At 41.3% G+C, this 25,103-nt stretch overlaps 1 protein-coding gene across 1 annotated transcript in view; it reads right to left on the bottom strand.

Moving 5' to 3' along the window:
• Window positions 1-3,839: 3,839 nt before the first annotated feature.
• The window catches only part of WIF1 (WNT inhibitory factor 1), a 44,330-nt gene continuing 23,066 nt past the window's right edge, over window positions 3,840-25,103 (bottom strand). The window contains exons 3-10 of the mRNA XM_069852805.1: window positions 22,928-23,036; window positions 18,746-18,886; window positions 14,734-14,829; window positions 12,975-13,070; window positions 11,794-11,889; window positions 7,649-7,744; window positions 6,921-7,016; window positions 3,840-4,653 (exon numbers count right to left, since the gene is read on the bottom strand). Of these exons, the coding sequence (XP_069708906.1) occupies window positions 4,532-4,653; window positions 6,921-7,016; window positions 7,649-7,744; window positions 11,794-11,889; window positions 12,975-13,070; window positions 14,734-14,829; window positions 18,746-18,886; window positions 22,928-23,036 (852 nt within the window). The 3' untranslated portion in view covers window positions 3,840-4,531. The remainder of the gene's footprint in view (window positions 4,654-6,920; window positions 7,017-7,648; window positions 7,745-11,793; window positions 11,890-12,974; window positions 13,071-14,733; window positions 14,830-18,745; window positions 18,887-22,927; window positions 23,037-25,103) is intronic.

The following is a 25,103-nucleotide window of genomic DNA, read 5'->3' as shown; positions in this document are numbered from 1 at the left end:
CCTTATTTTTTTTCTTGAACATTATCAATTTCATGAGATGATTCTCATGAAACCAATGGGGAGTATGGGAGGAGACAAATAATTTTTTTAATAGTCCTTGAAATGCGGCTGAAGCTGGAAGAAGAACACCTGGACCATGCATTCACAACACGTGAGGGAAGTGTGTCTGGGTCCCAGCAGTCAGCGCTGCCACCCCATCAGAGACACCCTGTGAGCATCACCTTGTGTGCATGGTGCTGGTCCACCGTCACCCCAGCAGGTGCACAGCTTGCTTTGCAGGTGGTAATGAAGTTGTGCTGCTAATTCATGCATGGCACAAACCAGAAAAGGTCCGAATTGTCTCCAGCTTCTAACAATCAAGTGAAGAGGCATTACAAGTGAGACATTTAAATCAAGTGGTGAAACCAGAGTTAAGGGGATACTAACCTATTAGATAACCCAGACCCACCCCCATGTGCAGCAGTTTGCCAATGGCAGCCATACAAAGAAAGCAATTTGCTCTCGGGACTTCTAGCTCTGCTTTCTTTCTGTGCCTTATGTTTGTGTCCTTTGAATGGTTGTGCACATCTGGACCTAGCAGAATGCTAATATTAGATACCCAAATTATCAAGCACTATTAGAAGCACTTTATAAACCTGTAATTTTGTTAGTTGCTTAAACCAGGACTTCTGGGATAGAGCTACAGTGATTTAACATCTTCTGTTCTCTTACCAGTTTTGCTCATCTCAAAGTTGCTGCTCACAACTGCTGCTCACATCTCTCTCCATCTAACTGCAAACTTTGCAAAGGTTAAAAAAGGAGTTTCTGTCCCACCTATTGTGATAGACTGGTATTTTCACTTTTCTTAGTATTTTTTTTAACTGATTTTCATCTAATGCACAGACATGTGCTGTTTCCACGCACATGCCCTGTCCAGTAAGAGGGTGGGATAAATTCTTTAGTTTATTTTTTAGTGGCAGAACTGCTTCCAACTTTCTACTGGACTTTTTTTTCCTGAGAAATTAAAGTCTTCTTTCAGCATTGTCAGACATCATGGACTTTCACTTAAACCTTCTCTGCCATCAGGGGCTGCCTCTACAAAGGAAACTATGCTCGCACTGGCAAAGAAGGCAAAGTGATGGAAAATTTATGTGTAGAAAGTTGATGTTACTTAAGAAAGAGAGTTGTGTTACAGCGTGCACTTTGAGGAATACTTTTTTCCTTTCATAACCTTTCCGACCATATTCTCTTCCTGATTAATGATCTTTCCAAAAATCAATGGTGAAACTCTGAAAACAAAACGGCAGCATTTAGTGTCTTTGGAACAAGCAGCAAATGAAATTACTCCATATAAAATAACACACTTTTATTTTTAAGGAAGCACTTTCTAAGAAATTGACAGGCATAGAAAAAGTGCAGCCAAAATATTTGAGGAATTTTAAGTAGGAAATTTCTGTGCTTTTTACTGTGGTGTGTGACCAATGGCTTCAGCCAATCTTTGCTACAGAAAGAGTAAAAATCCAGTAAATGTGATGTCTGTGTTTATAAACAGCTCCTGCGGCAACCCTGGAGATAGAGCACTTACATGTTTAACCTCAGACTGATACTAATCTTCTGCTTTCATTGGTTTTAAGGAAAACCTCAAAAAGTGCTTCCATCCTCACACCTCCCGTGGGTTTTCATCATTCAAGTGTCTTCTCCTGTGCCCCAGGCTCCCCAGTTCCCATCCTCTTTTGACTTAGAGTGCTTTTGGGACCACAGTGACGGGACAGAGACTGACCACCTTTCCTGCCTCGTTGCCCCCTTTTCTGGCCCCAGTGAAAAGGGAAAAGCCCAGCTCACATCAGCAGCTGGCATTTTGCTTCCTTGCCTGTAGATACAGGAGATTGTCCTTCTAAAAGAAAAGTAGATTTTACCACAATCAACGACAGCCTTCATGTGGGGGAAAGATCCACAGGAGAAGTTGCCAGGTCAGTTAAGCGTATGGGGGCTGCTATGGGGACTGAGGTTTGCTCTTCAAAATCCCTTACAGCACAGCGACACAGCATGAACAGAGACAAGCTGGCTGCAGGTCGTGTCTTGCCCTGCATTGCCACCCAAGTGCCCTGTGGCCTAGGCTTGCCATAGTGTCCCATGGGAGATGCTAGGGGTCCCACGAGAAAGGCATGACACTGAGAGCTGGGGGACCACCACTTTGGAGCCCAGCAGCCATAGCTGTCACACACATGCACCCTAAGAAAGTTCCTAAGCATCCACCGTAAGTAAAACCTGAGCTGTTTTACTGCCATCCTGGGGAAGGATAACAGGCACGTGGCCAAACCACCTCGTTTGGGCTGTTTCTCATTATTGGCTGGGGTGGAATGGGGGGCCGGGCTGGCCCTGCCTCTCCTTTCCCAGCCACGTTTCTCCATGCACCAGACCTGGAGGGCTGTAGCCCAGCATGCCAGGTTGGTCTCCAGGTTTGCTGAGCAGCATCTACAGTCCCACTGCATGAAGGACAATGTGAAAACAGATCATTATAGAGCTGTTCTCCCTCCCACTAGCCCAAGGAAGTCTTTTTACTTTGCCTACGCGTCCTTTGGCTAAATAAGACAAGCAAGATCAGGCTAATAAACTAGACTTTCATTTGAAACTCAAAACCTCTCATTCATTAAGATTAATTTTATGTCCCATATAGAGTGCTATTTATTTTTTTATGTATCTCCCCAATAGCATGGTTCCCAGAACTGCAGTACAGCAAAGGTCAGTAATCATTTGTCGAAGTGGATATTGTTCTTCACTGCAGACGGAAACCAATTTCATTGCTTCATTGAAGGCCAGTGGCATCTTGGCTTGGATCAGAAACCAGCAGGTCCAGGGAGGTTATTCTCCCTCTGTACTTGGCACTGGTGAGACCGCTCCTCGAATCCTGTGTTCAGTTCTGGGCCCCTCACCACAAGAAGGATGTTGAGGCTCTGGAGCGAGTCCAGAGAAGAGCAACAAAGCTGGGGAAGGGGCTGGAGAACAGGCCTTATGAGGAGCGGCTGAGAGAGCTGGGGTTGTTTAGCCTGGAGAAGAGGAGGCTGAGGGGAGACCTCATTGCTCTCTACAACTACCTGAAAGGAGGTTGTAGAGAGGAGGGAGCTGGCCTCTTCTCCCAAGTGAGAGGGGACAGGACAAGAGAGAATGGCCTCAAGCTCCACCAGGGGAGGTTTAGGCTGGACATTAGGAAAAAAGGTTTCACGGAAAGGGTCATTGGGCACTGGAACAGGCTGCCCAGGGAGGCTGCATCACCTTCCCTGGAGGTGTTTAAGGGACGGGTGGACGAGGCACTGAGGGGCATGGTTTAGTGATTGATAGGAATGGTTGGACTCGATGATCCAAGAGGTCTTTTCCAACCTGGTGATTCTATGATTCTATGATTGCTATGAACTGTGTGGTCTTTGCCTGTTGCAAGAAGCAGCCTCCAGACCTTACACAGTCTCAACACAACACAACACGGAGTGTCACCCTTGAACAGGAAACATTACCAGGGCTGGACTATCACCTTCTTGGACAGAGGCTCTGAGGAGAAGCTCCCAGGTACCAGAGGTGCCATGAACAGGGTGCACCAGCTTGGCGTGCCTGGCTGGCAGCGCAGGGCCCGGGTAAGATGTGGTGGATTGCAAATATAGGGAGAGATCTGGCCTTCAGTGCCGTCCCCTTCTTTGCAAAGGCACAAGAAGAAGCCACTCTTCTGAGATATTTTTAAGAGCTGTGAGGCTAAAAGCAGACACAGAGAAACCAACCCCACTATGTCACTGTCTTCTGAGGGTGCTCTAGAAAAGCCATCAATGCAACCCAGTGCTGATGAGACCACAGCAGGCCACACAAAGCAGTACTCGAAAAACTAAAGCAGCATCTTTATTTTATACATAACTGTCAGTATAAAAAGTTTATTACATAAAAGCTATTTTGTTTACAATATATTATATTGCTTCAAGCTGATGCACAAAGTTCAGATGTTATAGGTCTACTTTGTTTACCATATATTATGTTGGTTAAATGGCACCACTATGGTGTATTTTTAATACACAGTACTTGGCAAAACCATAAGGCAAAAAATAACATTGAACTGTGTTATTCAGTTTTTAAATTAGGCAACTTACTTTTGTATTTATTTTTCTTAAGGGGGAAGTCTAAACACACAATAGCAAAAATGTAAAAGGCATCTTTCTTTCGTCTGAGGCAAATTAAACCTATAGCTATTGAAATTATTCAGGATGGCATCTACAAGGTCTTCTTGAATATCGTTACTTGATTTTTCAGCTTTATAATCAAAATGGGAAGTTTAAACATAACTGTAGTACAAAACACAATTCAAAGCACTGAAAGAAGCTTATATAATCATGCTATAGAAGATTTATAAAACTTAAAAGGAATAGTAAATATCAGCTCAGTGGTTTACAATGAAGCTACTAAAATTCCAGCTGGTAATCTTAACTGTAATGAACAGCGTTTTAGCATTCAGTCCATGAGAGGTTAATGAAGGCTATGAACTTTGTGTAATATAAACAGTTTCAGATGCTGGAGTTCACCAGATATAATTGGATTCGGGTGGAACATGCCTCTCCTCAGCCTTTTTCGGTGAAGGTGTTTGCTGCCTGTGTTTGTTGCCTGCTGACCTCAGGGTGCTCAGACCATTGGCTCCGTACCCTGGAAAATTATCCAGTTCAAGAGAAAAGAAACCAAAGAAGTGATCTTGCAATCCACTACTAATATTTCAAGTGGAAATAGTCCCCTTCCATTTGCACAAATGATTTTGATATGCACAAGCGCTCACCACTCTTCAGGCTCTCCAGGAAGGATGAGGTGCTGCCAGATAGGGTTAATTGCAGAAAGATGCTTTCACCTCACCAGGAACCCCGGGGGACCATCTGTGTGCTCAGGCTGTCCCTCAGTCCCAGGTTCACATGTGCATAGCCCATGTTAGTGGAGGAAAGTCATGCTCATCGACCTGCTGTGGGCTTTAAAGAGGGGACTCTAAAGAGGGGCGTAAGAAACCCCCAGGGACAATCTGCACTTGAGCTTGGCTTTTGTTTATGGCTGAATGTGAAGAGAAAGAACAGCAACGACAATAAACATCTGGAGGGGAGAAGAAGCAGTCTGAAACAGGTTTAGCAGAGCTGCTTTGTTGTGCAAAATAAAAACGAACAATAAAAATGGAATTCAAAGTATTATGTTGCAATTATTTATACTTTCATGGATCCACCGCACTACTTAAAGTTCATGGAAAAAACTGAAAAACTAAGTCTCCTGTTCAATATTTTTAACCACTTCTCTTCAAGAAAACAGCTCTACCAAGGAGGCAATCATTTGATAGGAGTATGAAGCAAGTCCTTCAAACTAACTATAAATCTTCTCTCAAGATCAGGAGATGTTGGGTTTTAGTTGAGAAGAGTGAATTGCAATGCATGCACTTGTATGTGCAATTTAAGACCTTCAAGGGCACTTCAAATGAGGTTTAATTTTACCCAGAAGGCCTATTCTCAGTTTCTTTGCTGAATACAAAGAGTTTTGCAGTGATAAACACAGCAGGACTGCACCCAAACTCTGGGTAATGAAGGCTGGAAAACCTTGGAGTTGACAATAATGTGTGACTATTAACTCCTTATAACAAGGCTATTATGGGGTTTGGTTTTGTTATACAGGTAATTACTTCTTTGGGGATGGTCAGGTCACCCATAGTACATTTATTTTTTCCACTTGCTATCTGAGCTCTTTATAAGAAGACTGTGACAGGAAGAAAAAGTTCATACTGAACTTAGGAATTGAAGTTTATATAGAGTCATTTCCATGTACCTTTTTTTCTAACGATAATTTCTATTAATGATATTTCTCCTTCAAAGAATGGCATGAATTAAACACAGGTCCACTAGCTAACCACAGAAAAATGAACTCCCCAAACCTAATTTTCACAGCAAAATCCATTTTAGTCACATGACACTAATTTTACAATGAAAACAACTGTACTTATTCTAGTACATTTTGATGTGATAAAAATCACAGGCATCAATAGCAAAAATTTACTAAAAATGAACATTCAGTTGATGCTGCAATGTAAGGTTTACATTTCTTATGGTTTAGTGGTAGGGTTTATAGGTGCAAAATTTTTCAACTTTTTTATTACTGACACTTAAAACACTAAATGTGAATCATTAGCTAATAAACATTAATACCACATGGGAGGCTGTACAGAAAATCTCTTGAAGATCTGCTGTTACAGGACTGTTGCACATGAAATATAAAATCAAAACTGAAGTTCATACTGGATATATCCAATTATACTTCAAATAATTTTATCATGCTCTTTTAAACCCAGTGAAATGATAATTGCTTCAACAGGTGTCAAACAGATCAATAAGCACAACAGAAATGAATTTTGAAGATGTTAGCTTTAGTTTGGGACAATATATTTTTTAGTCTGTAGGGCATGATCAGGAAGAAGAGGATGAAACTCTGAAGTTGGTAAGCACAGATCTCGCAAAATTCTTCAAGTTTTCCCCAAAGTTTCTAAAGGAAGTTTCATTTCATTAAGGTTTAATCAGCTTTAAAACCTAATAAAAGCTTTATTTCTAAAAATGCCTACCCAACACTTTAAAGCCAACTGATATTACTGAGGAGTACTGAAGGACTGGACCCCTTGCACGCCACAGGTGGAAGACACAGGAGGTCATCTAGATTCTGGAATTTCTAACAAGTGTGATTTTGGTAAAATACTTCTAAATGATTCTGAGGGTTTTTTAAAGAAGCTAAAATTACAAAGTATTGAAAATCTTAATTTTATTGTTTGGATTAAAGATTAGAATAAAGAGTGGGTTGTCATTAATGGTGCTGGAAAGGCTCTTGAAGCAGTCATTTCTGCATGGCATCAGATGCGTATGATACTCAACAGGGACCCTCAGGGTTTGTTTCTCACTTACTTTTATTGCAGTGCCTCCCGTGCCAGCCTTCTTTGCACTGGCATTTGTTGGGCTCAACACAGGTGCCGTACAGACCACAGCCGGGCTCGCAGACAGCTGTAAGAAAGCAAGAGCATACCTTGACCTCTTGGCATTTCATCCAGAGACAGAGTCGTAGATTTGCTTTCCCTGCTAATCCTCATGTTGGGTTGGTCCTGGCACAGGCTGGGGCTCTCATAGTAAATCTGTGACTTTGCACTGAATTTGTGCAGACCCCCAAAACATTTCACCCCTCAATTCCCCTGCAAGGTCAGTCTCTGGCAGAGAGAAGCAGATGGAATACAGAGGTACGTGTACAATGGAATCAACAGCAGAGGAGGGTAGCTTCCAGCACCTCTCCAAAATACTCCTGTTGGATTTTAATGTTGCAATGCATTGACATTTCATTAAGAACTTCTCTACTACTAAACTGCAATTACTGAGCTGACACATAGCTGTTTTATAGAAACTCCAAATACACAGAAACAGTAAGGAGGCTTTTGTAACAAAAGTTTTCTGGCTTCATAATTCCCTTAAGTCTGGTGTCTGCTGTATGTCCAGGAAGATGATTAACCTGAAATAATTTGACAATAAACAATTAGTGCTGACATTATGTAAAACAACACACACAGAATCACTAGGTTGGAAAAGACCCACAGCCAGCACGATGCTCCCGCAATGAGGGCTGATGGAGTGGCTTTGGTACTTACGCTTCGAACACAGATCTCCTTGGTAGCCTTTGGAACACTTGCATTTATTCCTACCAGTACATTTGCCTCCATTTCGACAAGGTTGATGGCATTTACCTAGAAATTGAAAGCACAAAACCAGTGGTCTTAGTCCTCTGCACCTACAGGAGACAAGTGTCTCAGAAGCTTGCCTTGTACCCAAAATCTCCTCGGATGCTTGCATAGGAGTGTGCACTGTGGATCTGTTAGAAAGACTCTGCTACAAGTCCATGCTTCCAACTTATATGCATTCTTCTACTTTGAAAACACGACAGTAATTTAACATGGTCAAAGCCCATGTGCCCATGCAGCTTTTGCCCTTGTGCCACCTGGAGCCAGCAGAGTCCCCAGTGCCACTGGTCAGTATCGCCTCCTGCTCTCCTCACCCTTCACGGGAAAGATAGCCTTGTCCAGACTTTGTGTTTGCTAAGAGTGGAATCCACACCCAGGAGAAACACGCAGAAGACAACACGGTGTCATTCGAGAGATTTTGAGCCCTAGGAAGCCCAGGAACTGGCAGGTGCGGCCACTCCCTGCAGACAATAAATAGGTTGGCAAGCCCTGTCAGCTTGAGGCTGCAGAGAACCACGGTGCTGTGGGTGGTGCCATGAGCACTGTTCCACATCACAGCTCAGAAACTAAAGGTGCATTTTAAAAGTATGTCTTTCTTTCCTGTTTGCAAAGAACAGAGCATAGCAGTAATTCAAAGTGGCAGACATTTTGCAAAGCTTTTGGTCCGTAAATTACTTTCCCTCACGTACCCACTTGGCCAGAGGAAGAGCCTGGATCTGACAGCACTGTTGCAGGAAGGCTTGCTGGACCCTGGCTCGCCTGGGAGGGAGGAGGTCCTACCTGATGAAGGAGATCCATAGTCAAGTTCCTTCTGGACCTGACTCAAAGCAAGGGCCTTCATCAAGCTTAACGTCAAATCTCCCATCACCAGCCTGTAATCCCTTATTAGAATTTATCTGCATTACTGAACTAATAAGTCTTCACTCGTCTCTAGGAAGGGCGAGCACAGTGCCCACGAGGTAGGTCACCCCCAGGCCAAGAGAGGCTCACTGCCATGTGCCCGGACACTCTTGGGACACCAGGAACTACACCCTCAGCCTCTTCCCACCTCTGTGGCCAGATGTACTAATGCAGCTTTCCTCACTGCCATCCAAAACCTCGTTTTTTTCTTTTTTAATCCCACAACATTTTCTAGATTCTTCAGAAAAGAGGGGGAAAAAGCCCTTCCCAGATTTAGCACTAATATTTATGCAAGTCTGTGAGCAAACAAAAACTGGAACCTGGGCAGCAAACTTCTTCCTTGGGTTCTTTTTTTTTTAAAAAAAGGGTAAACTGAGACCTGCACATGGTAATTTAAGCATCAACACTAACTCACTGTGCTGAAACTCTCAGCAGATGCACTGATCTCACGATCACAGCCTGCCCCCTTGGGAGCGCGATACCCTAGGTTGCGCCTGCTAAGCTCTCAACCCTGTCAGATTTCTGTGATGCATGTGTGCGTTGTCAATATAAAAGAAACATTTGTTCCCAGTGTGCATAATTATTTTGGTAGCCCCAAAACAAGCTTCATAACCAACTGATGGAACAAACTGTGCTAAGGAGAGCTTCTGCAAAAGCACAATTTCACTGCAAGAGCTTCTGGAGAGGGAACCTTCAGGTGTTGCAAGCATTTGGATTCCAAATAATTAAGGATCCAAAGGAGCAATGCTAAGAAAATCCAAGAATTTTCCTAGTTCTTGAAGTAAATCTGGAGAATAGGGATTAAAGGGTGTGCTATCAGCTTCTGTAAAGTTGCATTAGGCAAGCATTTGGCTCGGCACAGCTCAATTAACTTTGAACTAAGACATTTTAAAAGAATGAAGCAAAGAGTAATAACTATCTCTGCTATTCACTGAGAAACTGAAAAAGCAACAAAACAGTTGGTGACAAATGGGGAGGAATCCAAAACAAAATAAAACTCTCTGGACTCAAACTGAAACACTAATTAGAGACAATGCATAACTATAGCTACCGAAAAATCTGTGAATGCTTGTTAGTACTGTAGACTGAGTTCAGTACATTTCCCAGGAGTCTTAGTGAGTGATTCAACTATTAGACAAGCACTCAAAATCTTTAAACAACATTAAAAATAATAAAAAGAGAACTTTGCAATTTTTAGAAGATGGATATCTGCCTGTTGAAAGGTTTTCTTCCTTATTTCAAGACCTCCATGACTGAATGTAGCTGGCCCTGGATTTAAGAAAAGAGAATGAGTTGTGTTTCTCCTCTGGTATTTCTAAGCCTCATCTAGCATTTCTTGTTGTCTTCCCCTGTTGTGCTGGCACTGCTGCAGTGCTCAGAGGTTGTGGAATCATGGTGTAACAATTACCATCTCAGCTTTACAAAAGCTAAGGCAAGTGCACGGCTTTCCTTGCTCTCATCAATATGATCCCAGTTTAGCTCTTTGCATACTCCAGTCCTGATTTTTTTTCCCCTTCTTTTGTACAGAAACTAGTTTCCCGCCTGTATTTTAATTCATTTAATTTGAGTTGCAGAGGTAAGGCCACTGCAAGAAGCCAAGGTCAGTTGTACCTGTCCCAACAAGCAATAAACAGTGAGCTCAAGAGCCCCTAGTACAGACCAATTAAGTGGAGCAGCCTTTATAGGTGTGGTAATATCAGTTCTAAGAATTGTCCTCAAAAACCCACTGTCATAAAATACATATTTCTCAAACTTTGACACAAATCCTATGCACCATCTGAGAAGCATCAACAAAGTTGACTTCTTGGGGTTTGAAGAAAGAAATGAGGTTCTGTCAGAGTGTCAAATTTGAAGTGGATACAACTAAAGGCTTATTCAGAGGATACCCACACTGTTGTTCTTGTTGACATCTGATCAGAATTTATATCAAAGGGAAATATTCATTAATTTAATAACAATAAAGCTTTTCTGGTTCTGTTTGGATCAAGTTTTGATTAGGTAAAAAAAGAGTTGCAAAATGCTTTGCAATGCATAGAGATATGATGAAACATTTACAAATGTCTGCTGTTTATCTACATGTAAATACTGTGCAAAATGTAGATGTACAGTGTCTGTGGTTTTGCTTTGCACAACAATTTACTTATTGTCCTGTATTGGCATTAAAGTTTATTTCCATGTGTTTCCAAAGTATTTCATGATACGAATTGTGTAACTGTGAGAAAAGCCTGTCCCTACTGATGCGTATTAAGGAATCAGTTCTTACATATCCCAGGGTAAATGCTGCTTTCTGTGACCCTGTGAAGGCATTGGGGAACATCAGTGAGATTATTTACAGCAGGGGAAGCTCCTTGAACTGTGTCCTGTTAAAGGCTTTAAGACCATAAAGAATGACCTGGGTGTACGTTCTCAAAACCAAAATGCTCACACTTTGTTCTGGTGTGAGGAACTATAGAATTAATTCAATTTAATAGAACTGTGAGAAAACTCTTCTTCTAGTGACCTAGCGAGATCAAATACTTCACAGCTGACCTCCCAGGTCTGTTCCAGCCCGGTTGTAGATCCATCCCCAGGTTTATACAGCACACTTAGATCAACCATGAGCTAAAACACTTTTAATTGCTTTGATGCTAAACTTCTGAAAATAGCAAGTCTTTTGATGTTTGCAACAGGGTTTTTCAAGTTGCCATGTGAATGCAAGTTAATTCATTAAGCAAAAGCTCTCAGCTCTTGCAGTTCAGTCCTTCCTTTACCCCGAACTCTTCCATACCCAGCTTAATGTAGTTCTTTTGGAGGTGCAGGCTCAAACCTAATCTTCCGTGCCCAAGTGTGAATTGCCATAACTTTTGAAAACAGCTGCTCCACATGAGCTTGGCACAGCACCACATCTGTCTGCAAGAGTACTGCTTGCATGTTTATGGCTTGAGGGTTATTACCTAGCCCTGTTGCTAGTAAAACCAAAGCAAGGTAGGGGATGGGATGGTCTAGCAATGAGTCAGACTTATCAGTTGGAAACTCATTTGAAGGCATGCAGCATCTGACTCTCCAAGGGCCCCAACCTGCCATATGAGACCCTTTTTGTGAGGCTTCTTCATTCAGACACCGACATTAGAATAAGTTGATATAAGTGAAAGCAGGCACACAGAGATGCTACTTACTAATTTCACATTGATCTCCTTCATAGCCTGAAGGACAAATGCATTTTCCCAGATAGAAACACGTTCCTCCATTGAAACAGGTTGTTGTACAGTTTGCTGAAACAAATAAAACAGGAATGATCTAAGTCACTACTATGAACTTACTGCTATGAAGCTCATTTAAGGATCAAGTCACTATTGCTATTAAAATTGTGGTGTCTGATAAAAGGAGCACAAGCTCGGACTGTAAGCTACTTCTACAGGAGCTTCACTACAGTTCTCAATTAATGCCATGACTAGAAAGAACACTTTAGAAGTTTTTGCTGTGTGGTGACATAGATGCAAATGCTGTGTCTCTGACTTGCCAAATTACTTACATTGTGTTAGACACGACTTTCCACCAAACAGCTGGGAATCACATTAATCCTTCAAGACACTGGGAACACTTCATTATAGTAAACTTCTGAAACATCTTTTAAATGTAGTAAAAGTCTCATGAAGGGTTAGATATGAATCACAAGGACATCGACAACAACAGTTTGTGCACACCTAAAGCTCTAGGGAAATCTCCATTATTCTGCAGGAAGTCCACTAGGACCTTTAGCATTTAGTTTACTTCATGTAATTCCTCAGTAATAAATGCAATGGGATGTTCTGTAATCTGCTCTGCCATGAGCAGGTCAGTTATATTCCTGCAGGAAACCAATTCATTTTTTTCTAGCTAGTAGCTTGTTCTGTTCCAAATTACTGTTCTGAACAACTAATTGCTCATTTTTATCCTTCCTGAGTCACAATGCAGCAAAAAAAAATTGAATATCCTGCTTATTTTTTCATGTGTCTGTGTGCAGCGAATTAATGTACTAAGTAATTAGTAAAACTAATTTTAGTCCAGAAAACTAGAGTTCAAGTAGAGATTTTTTTTTTTGTGGTAGGTCCCACAGCTTTCAACTAAAAGCAGTTATCTAGATTACCCTTCACAGAGTTAGCATATATGGATGCCTGCACATTCATCTGCAAAAGCACTCCCAACATCTCCCAGGTTGTGATAGAAAATCTCTTTGAAAATTTCTTTGAAGAATCACAAAACTTTTAAAACTTACTTACTTCATCACTTGTCCGACACTCCAAAATCCACTCCTAGAAGGAAACTAACATAGAGGAATAAAGAAAGGCTGCTGGGTAAGGAGCTCATGGGGTTTTACCTTTGTCACAGTTGATGCCATAGAACCCTGGGGGGCAGATGCAAAGGCCGGGTGTAATGCAGAGCCCACCGTTCATGCAGTGAGGAGCACACAGTGCTGAGGAGCAGGAGGAACAGAAAAAAAATCACTGATATGACAGCAACTGTCCATTTGAATACACAGCACATTGTCTCCTTAAGCTACTTTTCCTTATACTGAATATAACAAGTTACCTTTGTAAAGCATCTTTGTAAGCTGGTTAAATAATTACATCTCCTGCCTGTACCTGGCAATTTGTATGCAGTGTTACTAAAAAGGTGAAGATTGAATTATGTTCAAATCTAGTTCCATATGTAAGCAGAAAGAGCCTCTTGTACACTTTAATTCCAAACTGAGGAGAGCAAAGTGCTTTCCCACATTATCTGGATATTTCAATTCCCGACTCTCTCTGCAACTGGACTCTGTTGCCACAGGTGGTGCCTCAGCTCTGCAGGCAGGACTGTTTCCTTAGGGGCTGTGCTTGGAGGTGTCAGCAATTCACTGGGGTTTCCAGGCAGGCTTTACAATGAACCCTCCCTTCTCCCTCTACGTATCTCCCTCTACATATCCATATCTGCATGGATACCTAACTTAGGCTCGGGAAGCCTGTCACACAGCCTGGTTTGGTGGCCTAATTGTTCTGCATCCACCCCATGAACCTTCTCCAGATACCAGTGCTCTCCCAAGCCTTCTCTGCAGTTGTAGCCACCTCACAAATCTTGTTCAGGGAGGCATGTCAGGTGGCAACCTTGATTTTCTGGTTGCCTACAAGTGGTATATGCAGTGATGGTGCAGCCATGCTAGTGAGTTAAACAGCAACAGATATGGGGCCAAGCAGGGGCACAGGATCATCATTTGTGAAATCGTTGGTGCCATTCATGGAATAGCTTCGTCCTTGGACAACAGGCAAACTTTTATGGGCATGGTTCCAGGGCAAGCAGCAGCCAAGGGCTCCTCCCAGCAGGGAGTTTGGAGTCTGTTTTTTCAGAGAGTGAGAGTTCACTAAAGATGCAAATGCAAACTGCACTGTCCCAGTTGGCCTTCAGGCCAGAGAACTCATCCTTTGTACTTAATATTTGGGACGCTACCAGCGTGCCTGGGAGCTCAGTGAAGGATGCTGTTGGAATAGGATGCCCATGGGGATGGTTTGCTCCATCTTAAGCCAACCTAGGGAGTGTCTACCACTGGAGGAGGTGAAGGAAGAGACAGGAAGAAAAGCTATTTCCTTATCCAGTCACTTGATTTCTTGGTCCCTCATTACAGGAAATGTTGCTTGGGGCTATTAGTTACTAATGGAGTGGAAAAGGAGACTCATTCTTTCATCTTCCCATCTTTATTGTCAGCCTGTCTCAAAATTAGATCTTATCTCCAAATCAGATATTATCTCTGAATAAACAAATGCAGAACAACAGAACTCTTGTGCTTTGTTTCCCAGCTAGTCCTCATTAGCAGAAGAATTTTATTTAATCTTCTTGCCAGATGGATTCCCTGTGATTAAGGATCACTTAACTATTGTGGTAGCTTTTGGTAAAAGCAATGTCTCAGAAAGAAAACATTTTTCTTGTAAGAAATTAATGTTTCCATTACACCACAGACGATGATAGTGATTCTCTTACATGTCTGGACTAAAAACACATGAAATCATCAGAAGAAGCCATTGTAGGAGAACCTACAGTGCAGTAGGTACAGTTTTGTTGAGATTATGGTAAAGAAGACAGTTTAGATTTTTTTTTTAAATTACCTTTCTCACAGTGAGGCCCGTAAAATCCATCTGGACATTCACAGACATGTCTTTCGTTGCAAAACCCTCCATTTCTGCATCCTCCCGGACATTCCGCTTCATAAAATATAACAACAGTTTAATTGGCTATCACATACCTCAGCTGTTAGCCAACTTTTGTAGGATCAATATATTCCTTTGACAGAGCAGTAAACATATTTCCTGACAGACAAGCAAATGCTGACAGAAATGGAAGTTTGGCTAAGACCTCCTCAAGAGAAATTGTTTTCTTATTCAGTTGCCTACAAATAGAGGTTTCATCATGCATTCAAACGCATGACATGCTTGTTGACAGACTGTGCATTTTCATTGTTCTGCTGTTCTGTAGGTGCATGAGCAATGAGGATGCTCTGCACAATCCAGCACTTTCTCCTCTGTGCAGAAATGAGCAGGCAGCCAATGCAGGACTTGCATTGCTGGTTAGACCTGCCCTTGGCATGCAGGACCAGTTTCAGTTTCTGCATCCTTAATTAGACTGCATTGCAACTTGTGTTGGATTAATTACTACATCTGCTACTACTGAGGTGACAAAGTGTTGAAATCTGTATTAAGTGCAAGAGTCAGCTTCAAGTCTAGATGAAAGCAGGTCAGAAAGATGAAAGCACCTCTGCACAGTGATTCTACATCATCATCTAATTCATTCACATTGCAACTATCAATCAAACAATGGTTAATGCACATAGAAACACTGACTGCATTAGGTAAGCACAAGAAATATCTCTGGATATGTCACCATCCTCAAAACACCAGAGTCAAATCAGATTTAAAGCTACAGAACCACATGAAAACATGACTGCTAGGTAGAAAAACAACTTCTCAAGAATACCTTCCTAGGTGTGGCTCCAAGAAGGCAGGCAGGAGAGGCTGCCTGCTTCCATTAGAAAAAGTGAACATCGCTTGTGATCAGTGGTACAGGGACACTAGGCTTCTTTAGTGAAGTAGGCATGACCCTCTCATATTGATTTTATGCTGCGTAACATTCCAGGTGAGAAGGTTCAAAAAACTCTGAGGCAGATTGAAATTCAGAGAGCAATTCAGAGAGCAATCTCGTTGCCACCATCTCAACTTAAACTTCAAGGTCATCAATTAGACAGCAACTGGGTGTAATGTAGTAACGCTGGCATCACTTTTTTTTTTTTTCCCTTTAGTGTAACAGTGCTGTAAACGTTGTGACTGACAACACCAGCCAACAGCATCCCTACTTCTTCTCCATGGCTTTGTCACCTGATTTCACTAGGAAGTGCTGGCATCTACCACCCACAGGCTGTAAACATGTACCATTGATTCACACTGATTCCCAACCGAATAATACCTGAGATCAAATTCACACAGTTATAGCCTTTGAAGTACATTTGTTTAAAGCTGTAAGGACGAGCAGGATGTTTATAAATTCAGGAGGGTCAGACTGCCCAAGACATTTTTGCAGCCCACAGAGATTCTTTAAGCTGTAACGCCTATTAATGTAGAGGAAAACATAACTCTGGACTTAAACAAATTTGAACGATTCTCCCTTCTTCAGATATTTGAGTCAGGTGATGTATCAGTTATTTTGACTCATACACAAATAAACTTTGATTTTGAAAATGTATCTAATAGCTGCTTACAGCCACAGGAAACAATGGGTATTTTAACTACAAGCAATATTCTGATGCACTCATGTTATAGGTCTCTATTTAGCAAGATGCAGAGGGTAACTCTGAGACTAAGTGAAAGGAAAAAAAAATCTGATGTACCAATCAGGTGGCTGGATGTGGCATACAACTAACAAAGCAACTGGAAAGAGAGAGGAGGAAAGGTGTAATTTTAAAATGTTCTTCCATCCAAGGCCAAGGATACATGGAGCAAAAAATGTGCTTTAAAGTAAAACTGTTTGCAGCAGTTGTAATGGTGGTAAATGTTTTTTTGTCTTTCTGTGTTCCAACACTCTACTCCAGGACTCTTCCTGGAAATACTTCTCTTTGCACCTGAATACAGAGCTACTATTCATTACAGAAAATGCATGTTTAAATACATACCATTTTAAACAAAAAAAAAAATAGGAAAACAAATTTTTGTGTGGCCTCCTCTTTAGCCACAACAAAGCCTCTCCTCTTCCACAAAATTGCTCCCTTTCTCCCATCATGTCCTCTGGAAGGCATCTTTCTGGATGGCCAAGAATGATGGGAAACAGTGACCGGGGGCCCAGCAGGAAGAACTGTAGCTTCTTGCCATGAAGGACGTCTTTCAGACGAAGGAAACTCACCCTTAGCCTAACACCACCTGGTAAGGACTTTCTCATCCTTCTCAGTATCTGTCCCAAAACACTGTGGTGTCTACCTGACAGGATACAGGGCAGGAGTTGGTGTTATCCAAGCGTGCGCTGGAAGAGACAAGGTGAGAAAACTCCTTCTCTGCCCACTTCCAGAGTTCTGGAAATCATCCTTGCATCTCTCACCTGGCTTCACGATCAAAACACCAGACAATAATCACCTCCAGCTTCCCTGAGAGGCCATATGATGCAATACTGCTAAATCGCTAAATTTTACTTCTCATATCAAAATAGTAAAAACAACAACAACAGCACAGAAATTATAATTTGGATGAATGCTACTACTAAACTGAGTATGGAACCCTCTCCATTTAAGCTGCATTTTTCCACAATACTGATCTTTAACTCTTGCTTTCCCTATTAGATTGCCCCAACACTACTTTTAAAGATTATTAAGTTCAGTTACTGTGAACTGAACTGAAAATAAAGAAGAAAGCAAATATTTTGTGTTGTATTTACATCAGACACCCAACTTCATACATGAGATCTGATTGATTTTACTTCCACCAAGTCCCCATTTTCCTTCCTGTTTCTCTGCCCACTTCTACCCCTCCTCCACTTTCACTGGGCTAATTGGCAGCAGCGAGGCTTCAAAGGAGAGAAGCAGCGTTGCTATTTAGGTATAGTGAGTTTTCAAAGAATAAACAGCTCCTGCTCCTGCTGCTTGCTACTTTGAAGCCACACTACAGCCAATTAGCTCAGAGAAAAGAGCACAAAGAAGAAAGTGTGGGACTGAGAATGAAGATTTAATAAAAATCTCACTCTTTGTACTTCAGCCTTATCATGGGTTAATTTGATACAATTGCACTCAACATGCGATAACTGCCTTATCTTAGATACTGCCTTTTCAATTTCACGGTCTCAGTTTAAAGTGGTAATTATAGTCGGGTTTAGTGTATAAAATTAATCCAGAAAGTCTTATGACATAGTGTTTGCAGTTCATAGACTGGTTGATTAAACAGGTTTCCTCTTTTCCAAGTAAACACTGTAATTGCTTCATGGTGCCCTCCTACTAGAGCATCCTGTATGTGTTCACTATTTGACGGCTGCAAGTATTGAGGCTTCCACCACCTTACCTGCATCCAAGACCAAGAGGATGCCATCTGAGCTCCAGAGAAGGTAATGCCAAGTTTTGCAAAAATGTTCTGATTTAGGATTTTTGCATTCAGTGCGTATGTGCAAGTTGAGATTTAAGGAAATGTTGAACTAAGTCATCAAACAACATTTACTGAAGTTAGTGTCCCCACTGCAGATCCCAGCAGTTCAGTTCTCCACATTATGTACCTCTTCTGGAAATGTTAGCCTCAGCTTGTTTTCACAGGACTAGCTCTCCTCCAAGCACCTCAAATCATTTGCTAACAGGTGCTTCTCACATGATACATTTCTATCAATGTCCTTGATGTGATGAGCTGTGAACAGAAGGACAAATGCCACCAACCCGGTCTGTGAAGGGAGGCATAGTGGACGGCAAGAAAAGAGTTAGTAAATGTGGTAAATGGACAGTAAATCCACAGACAGAGCCAGAACAGCCTGGCATTCACTGCAATTGGTACACACTCTGTGAGTGCTTTACTTCCATCTTCTCTAGCCATCCTCCTGAGTGAAACATAAGAAAGTTAGGTGACAGGTCTAATAGTTATTTTGGCATGTCCTCTTTAGCCTTACCTTGCTGACAGGTTTTAAAGAAAATGGCGTTCTGAGGGGTCTGGAGAATAATATTGCCTTCTGAATTCATTATGATCACATTCACTTCAAATGCAGCAACGCCGTCTTGTTTTCCAAGGCAAGGAAACCCAACCTGAACAACTTAAAGGAGAATAATAACAATAATATTTATATTTACATGCACGTATATCTATATGTACATATAAATACTAAAATATACAGATAATATTTATATTGAAGCTTTAGAGTAATGCCATTGATTAAAACCCAAAACACAGAGACGCACAGATCATCTTAGTTACATGTGGCTCAGAAAGTACAACACCACAAGAGATGAGCCTGCGTTCATTTACTAATACAACCCCAACAGCCTGCAGCACAGACAGTGACCTTAACACAAATATACTTTTGCTTGCATACAAAGCAATTACTCATTCGGAGATATCTAAGGATATATCAAAACAAGCTGGAAGCCTATATTTAATTTTCTAAGCTGAGTTCATCACTTCTGAGTCTAAATTTCCTAGGCTCTCATGCAACATCTGCAAGAGCATCTTACATATTTTGGGAAAAAAAGTTACTTTAGATATGTTTTGCTGTTTTGGATATTGCAATTATACTCCATAAATGTGCTGGCAAGATGGTGCACTTGATAAATAATGTCATGGTTGCAAATATTTAAAAAGAAGACAGAGACACATCACTCACAAAACTTGGCTAGTATAGCGCTATTTGGAGATTGCCTTCCCAGGAAAAGTATTCAAACACTTTTGAACTACAAAGAGTTTAAGCGAATAATTACGGCCAGTAAATCTGGAGAATTTTAATGAGAAAGCAAGCCTGATACCCCAGAGCTACAGCATGTTCCTCTGTTACTGTCACAAGTGATCATAAATAATGTTCATATGAAATGATTTTATCTTTTTCCTTCAAAACTGGCTCTTCTTAGCTGATCTATAAGTTATATCCAGCTAACGGAAATTGTTTATCCATTTTTTCTGAATCTGCCTGAGATTTAAGGACCAAATATTGAGCTAACAGCCCTACATTTTGTTTGGTTTAAATTGCTTGTTATAAAAAATTTTGCAAGTCATAATTGGGCCATTTTTATTATTTGTTTCTTGGTACAATACAGAATAATTTATTGCTGAAACACATTCTACTTCTGCTAAGTCCTACAGACTATTGGTCTGTTGCAGTTTTCCTTATAAAGCAAATTCATTGTTGAAGCACTTTTATGCCAGTCCTTTAAAGGACAGTTACAAAAGGTGTGTAACCATGTGGTTAGAAGGCAACTCTTACAGTGGATTAAATACGCATTAACTTCTTAAACTGTAGTAACCTTTGAAGTGCAGGAATTCAGTGTTTGTATTAGGATGTGTGTGACTTTGCTGAGCAAATTGCTACAGGGAGGCAGGTATGGCAGGTGCTTGATGATGGCACTATAATCACATTTAGACTTCACTGAATCAATAGCAAAGTGATCTAATTTAAGTTCAAGGAGAATTTGATACCTCATTTCATTAAGGATAGACTGGATTAGAGAAAATTGAGAAAAGGACAGCAAGGCTGCATCCAATGAAGAGCAATTGAGTAGGTTGTGATTCTTCAGCCTGTCAAAGAGGAAAATTAGGGGGGACTTAATAGATAGCTACAAAATCATGCCTGGCATGGATAGGACCTACAGTATGAACTGCCTGCTTGCTGTCTTTATCAGTACAAGGGCTAGTGCCCATCAGATGAAGTTGCTGTAGCCACGCTCAAAACAATGGTAGGGGATCTTCATGCACTGGGAGGCAGTGAACTCCTTGCCAAAGCAACTGGAGATACCAGAAGACAATATAGACTCCAGGAGAGCCTGGAAAAATGCTGAAAAGAGACATCTGCCACCCAAGGGGGTTATAAAAAAGCAAATCACTTAAGACTCAGGAAATCTTCCAAGCTGAAGCTAGTCAGAGCTGAGAGGGTAAACAGAAGTATAACATATGCTTGCCTTCCTTTTGCTCTTCCATAAGTCTTCTTATGGACATTGTTGGCCGTAAGACAAAGTACAGGCTAGGCAGGCCATAAAGCACTAAAGCCATCCTTATGCTTTATTGGTGGTAGGAAAACATCCTCAAAGAAGTTCTAAAAGTCCACTGATCTTGACAAGGCCACTGGGTTCAGCTGTCTCTGAGTAAGATAGCTAACTGCTAATCCTCATCCTTTTTTCCTACTCTTATGTTTAATACAGTGCTCTTTCCCCCTTTTATTCCTCTTTAATTGCCTTTAGTGTAATCTTTTGGGCTAAACCACTTCTTCAATAGATAACTTGCCAATGTTGACTTGTTCGTAAATATGAGCTTGTGACTGAATTTTTTTCTGACATGCATATGTGTAGAAAAACTATTTGGTAATGCAATAGATTGAAGCGAAATAGACTAGATCTCTCAGAACTGTTTTGCAAATATATCAACTATAGAAATAACTACAAAGTAGAAAAAAAATAATTGCTTTTATAGTATATATTTATGTAAGGCTACTTAGGTTAATTTTGGACAGATAGCAGGCGATGTAAAAAACCCACTGTCATACTAGTGACTTACCATTAAACGGTGTACATGCTTCAAATACTGTATGTTTACTGATTATCCATCGCTGTTAAACACTGGACTCAGGACTTAAATACAGCTTATATATATTAAGCACAGTGATGCACTGCACGTGATCCATGTAGGGAAACACTATGGACATGCCCATATTAGTCCTGGAACTGAAGTACCGGTGCTGGAAAAAGGGTAAATCCTTTTTGGCTTTAATCAGACCTCCCCTCATGATGGCTAACAGACCTTCTGGAACCTTGAGATGTCATCTCTGGCCTCTCTGCATTTGTGGATTATGTTTTCCTAAACACAGATAGAAGGGGGACATTCTAGGCTAGCCTTTCTAGATAGTTAAAAATTAAAGGAGAAGCTAGTTTATATTAGAGGATGATGAGTGCAGTCTCCCATATATGTCACTTACTCTATATGGAGATAGAAATAACGCTTAACATGAATGTTGCCTTTGTTACTTTTAGTTACTTCTAAATATCTTTACCTGCCAATTTATCAGGTTTGCAATCAATTAAATTGCATCAATTATGGTACAAATATTATAGCACTCTTCACCCGAATCCATTTCCAGTACCACTCATTCAACCCACACTGAACGGAGAGGCCAATTGGTAATGTTAAATCCTAGGTGTCACAGCAAAAAGCTGTGCTGCAACATATCACACAACTGAAAAGGAAAGGTATAAAACATAAACTTTCAGAATTTATAGACTGAAAATGAGGAGAGAAAGAAAGACTGGTCAAAGATGTAAACCTGTATATCAGTGCTTCAATTTCAGGCCCATCCACCTGCTCAGTTTCTCATTTCTTTTCCATTTTATCCCACATAGTCTCACGCTGGCAAAGGCTGATCTTGAAACCATGATCACTAAGACACTACTGTCACCCAGATGTACATTCCTGCCCTTGTGCCAGAGACTACCACGCATTAGCCCTGGAACAGATCACCGCAGACTGTTATTTATCTACTTCAGAGCAAAGTGAATTCAATAACGTCTCACGAGAAGCTTTTTTGCTCCAGTTGGCTCACTGTGCACTGCGGTGCTTCTGGAGCATTCACGTTGGCTTGGACACAGCTTCTGCTGTGGAGCTATAAGCTCCAGTGAAGGACTAAGAATGTACAACTAAGGGAAAAGTGGTAAACGATAATACTCTAAACTAGAACTTGTGTCTTTGAGCTGAATGTCTGATGACAACAGCTGACCCCAACTGAAAGTAAAACATCCACAAACTGCAGGCACAGAATAATTTGATAACTATTCCTTATAGAGATCAAAGATTTTGTCTTCCAAAAGTCGCACAACTTAAGTAATAATATTCATGCACACAAATTTTATGCAACAATTTTCCACAAGTTTCTACTGATTTATCTACACATAAAAGCTTCATGTGGCTTCGTTCAGACAAAATATGCTGCTGTAGTCAGGCAAGGCATTCACAAACTGTTCAGTGTCAAGCACTGTGGCAAGCATTTCTTTAGCAATAAACTTCAGAACTGCAATTCATAATAAAACATTTAGGCTTTACTGGCTGTAGGCTGTAGAGTATTTTTTACTAGAACACAATTTAGAATATCAAAAGCACAAACCTGATGCTTTATGAGGAACTGTTCCAAGCAGAGGGATATTTATAGTTGGATCAGACATTATGCCTTTATCCAAAGAGCGCAAAGACAGGAACTCATAGAAGTACTCAGCCTATGACAAAATAAGTGAAAAATCAGTATGTATTTTAACCACATTCACAGAAGCAAACTGTTTAGCACATAAACTACAGCAGAAAAATATTACCCTTTTAAGTATGCCATTCACTGGATTTGTTTCTATCATTTCCCTCAGCGCTTCTTCATCTAAGCATAATTTTCAGATAATAACCTGTTATTTCAGAGATTGCCAAGTGACCATACATTAATCAGGACGCAGCATAACAGGAAGGAAAATGGCACATAGACAGCGAATAACTGTTACACAGACAAGACATTTTGTACAACCCACACATTTTATCTGGCAGACCACAAAAAATGTACAAACAGTAAGCTAGTTATTAAAAGTTGTTTTTTGGGGAGAATCCTCCTGGAATTGACTGGTGAGTCCGCCTGAGCTGTCTGCACCATGAGCACAGCTTAAAGGACTCACATGCATGCTACCAACTGTGGCATGAGAATATCTGAGCTTGCTCTTGGTTCATCTGCACAACACGGCACATTGTCTTGGGGAAATAGTGCCAGGCAGTGAATAGCCACCTTACTGGAGTGCCACGCTAGGACACATATCTTGCTCACAGCTCTGACTCTGCCTTGTTCAACCTCAGTTCATTGAATTGTTCCAGGGTGGAGCTGAGAGCTTTCCTACAGAGTTGGCTTCATGTCACTCCTTATTAACTACAGCATAAATGATTTGTTTTGGTGATCTCCAAAAGGTATTGGCATGATTTAAAAACTACTTTCCACTATTTTCATCCTACTCCCAATACGCACCTGCACTGTGGCACAGATTGTAGGCTTTGGTACTTTCTTCCGTGGCACCCTAGCCTCTCTGTTCAGTCATCTGTTCAGTACTTCTTCATATTTGATGCAAAGAGACATCATGTGTCCGCAGCGTAGCTGTGCATACCAAGTGCACCTGAGATGTATGCATCCTGGTGAGATGTATGCATCCTGGCAGGTCACCAGACACTTCCACTGTCAGTGCCGTAGCTGCAGTTGTGCAGAGCAAGTGGAAATGAACCTTTTCCCTAAAGTCTGGCTTCTCATTTACCCTGAATCATGTGGGGGACCACAGGTAATTGTACCTGCTGTTCTCAGAAAAGCATTTGAGACCTTAGCATAGGCACTGGCAAAAATGTGTCCTCATCTAGCAACTCATTTATATTAGACAGTATTGTTATGTCTGCTTTTTAGCTAAAATAGTGAAGCAAAGAGAGATTAAAGCTCACTTTTTAAGAGAACTGTGGGCTGATAAATGGTCCTTAGATGTAAGACTGTCCTTTTTCTCCTGTAATATCCTGGCTCCCTAGTACAAGCAAGAAATGGACATACAGGAGTGAGATCAGTGAAGGACAACAAAGATGATGAAGGGACTGGAGTATCTGATACACAGGGAGAGGCTGAGAGATCTGGAACCATTCAGTCTGAAGAAGGCTGAAGGGTGATCTAGTCAGTGTGTATAAATAGCTGATTAGAGGGTGGAAAGAAGATGAAGCCAGCCTCTGCTCAGCAGTGAACAGTGACAGGTCAGAGGGCAGTGGGCACAATATAGAAAACTGTTGGAACATGACAAAACATGTTTTTACTTAGTGTGTGTCTTAGCACTGGACCAGAAAGGTTGTGGAGCTTTCATCTGTGAAGATGTTTAAAACCTAGCTCAGCCCAGTGCTGGGCAAGTGACTCTAGCTGACTGTGCTTGAGCAGAGATGTGTACTAGATAATCTCAAGACTGGACTATCTGGTGTTGGATCAGCCTCAGCCTTTCTGTGATGAGAAGAATCCCCAGCAGCATGTGAGAAATCATCTCCCTTTAGCTCCTGGTGACACGAGCTAAGCATTCACAAACTGGATAAAAAGGTCGTTACGAAATTCCTCATGAGCCCTGCCAGTACATCCACTCACTCTGTGGGGACAGCAAGAAGACCCCAAACAGCATGCAGAGGCTACACTCTGCAGTCTTCAGAGGGTGATGTGTAGGCAGGGAGACCTCAGAGGAGGACTCGCAAAACAATAGGGAAGGAAGCGATCAAAGTTTTTAAGGGTGGGTTAAACACATGGA

The sequence above is a fragment of the Phaenicophaeus curvirostris genome, chromosome 1 (assembly GCF_032191515.1).
Source record: "Phaenicophaeus curvirostris isolate KB17595 chromosome 1, BPBGC_Pcur_1.0, whole genome shotgun sequence".
Classification (NCBI taxonomy): domain Eukaryota; kingdom Metazoa; phylum Chordata; class Aves; order Cuculiformes; family Cuculidae; genus Phaenicophaeus; species Phaenicophaeus curvirostris.
The sequence above is the reverse complement of the archived record's forward strand: the minus strand, read 5'-3'. Positions and strand labels throughout refer to the sequence as shown.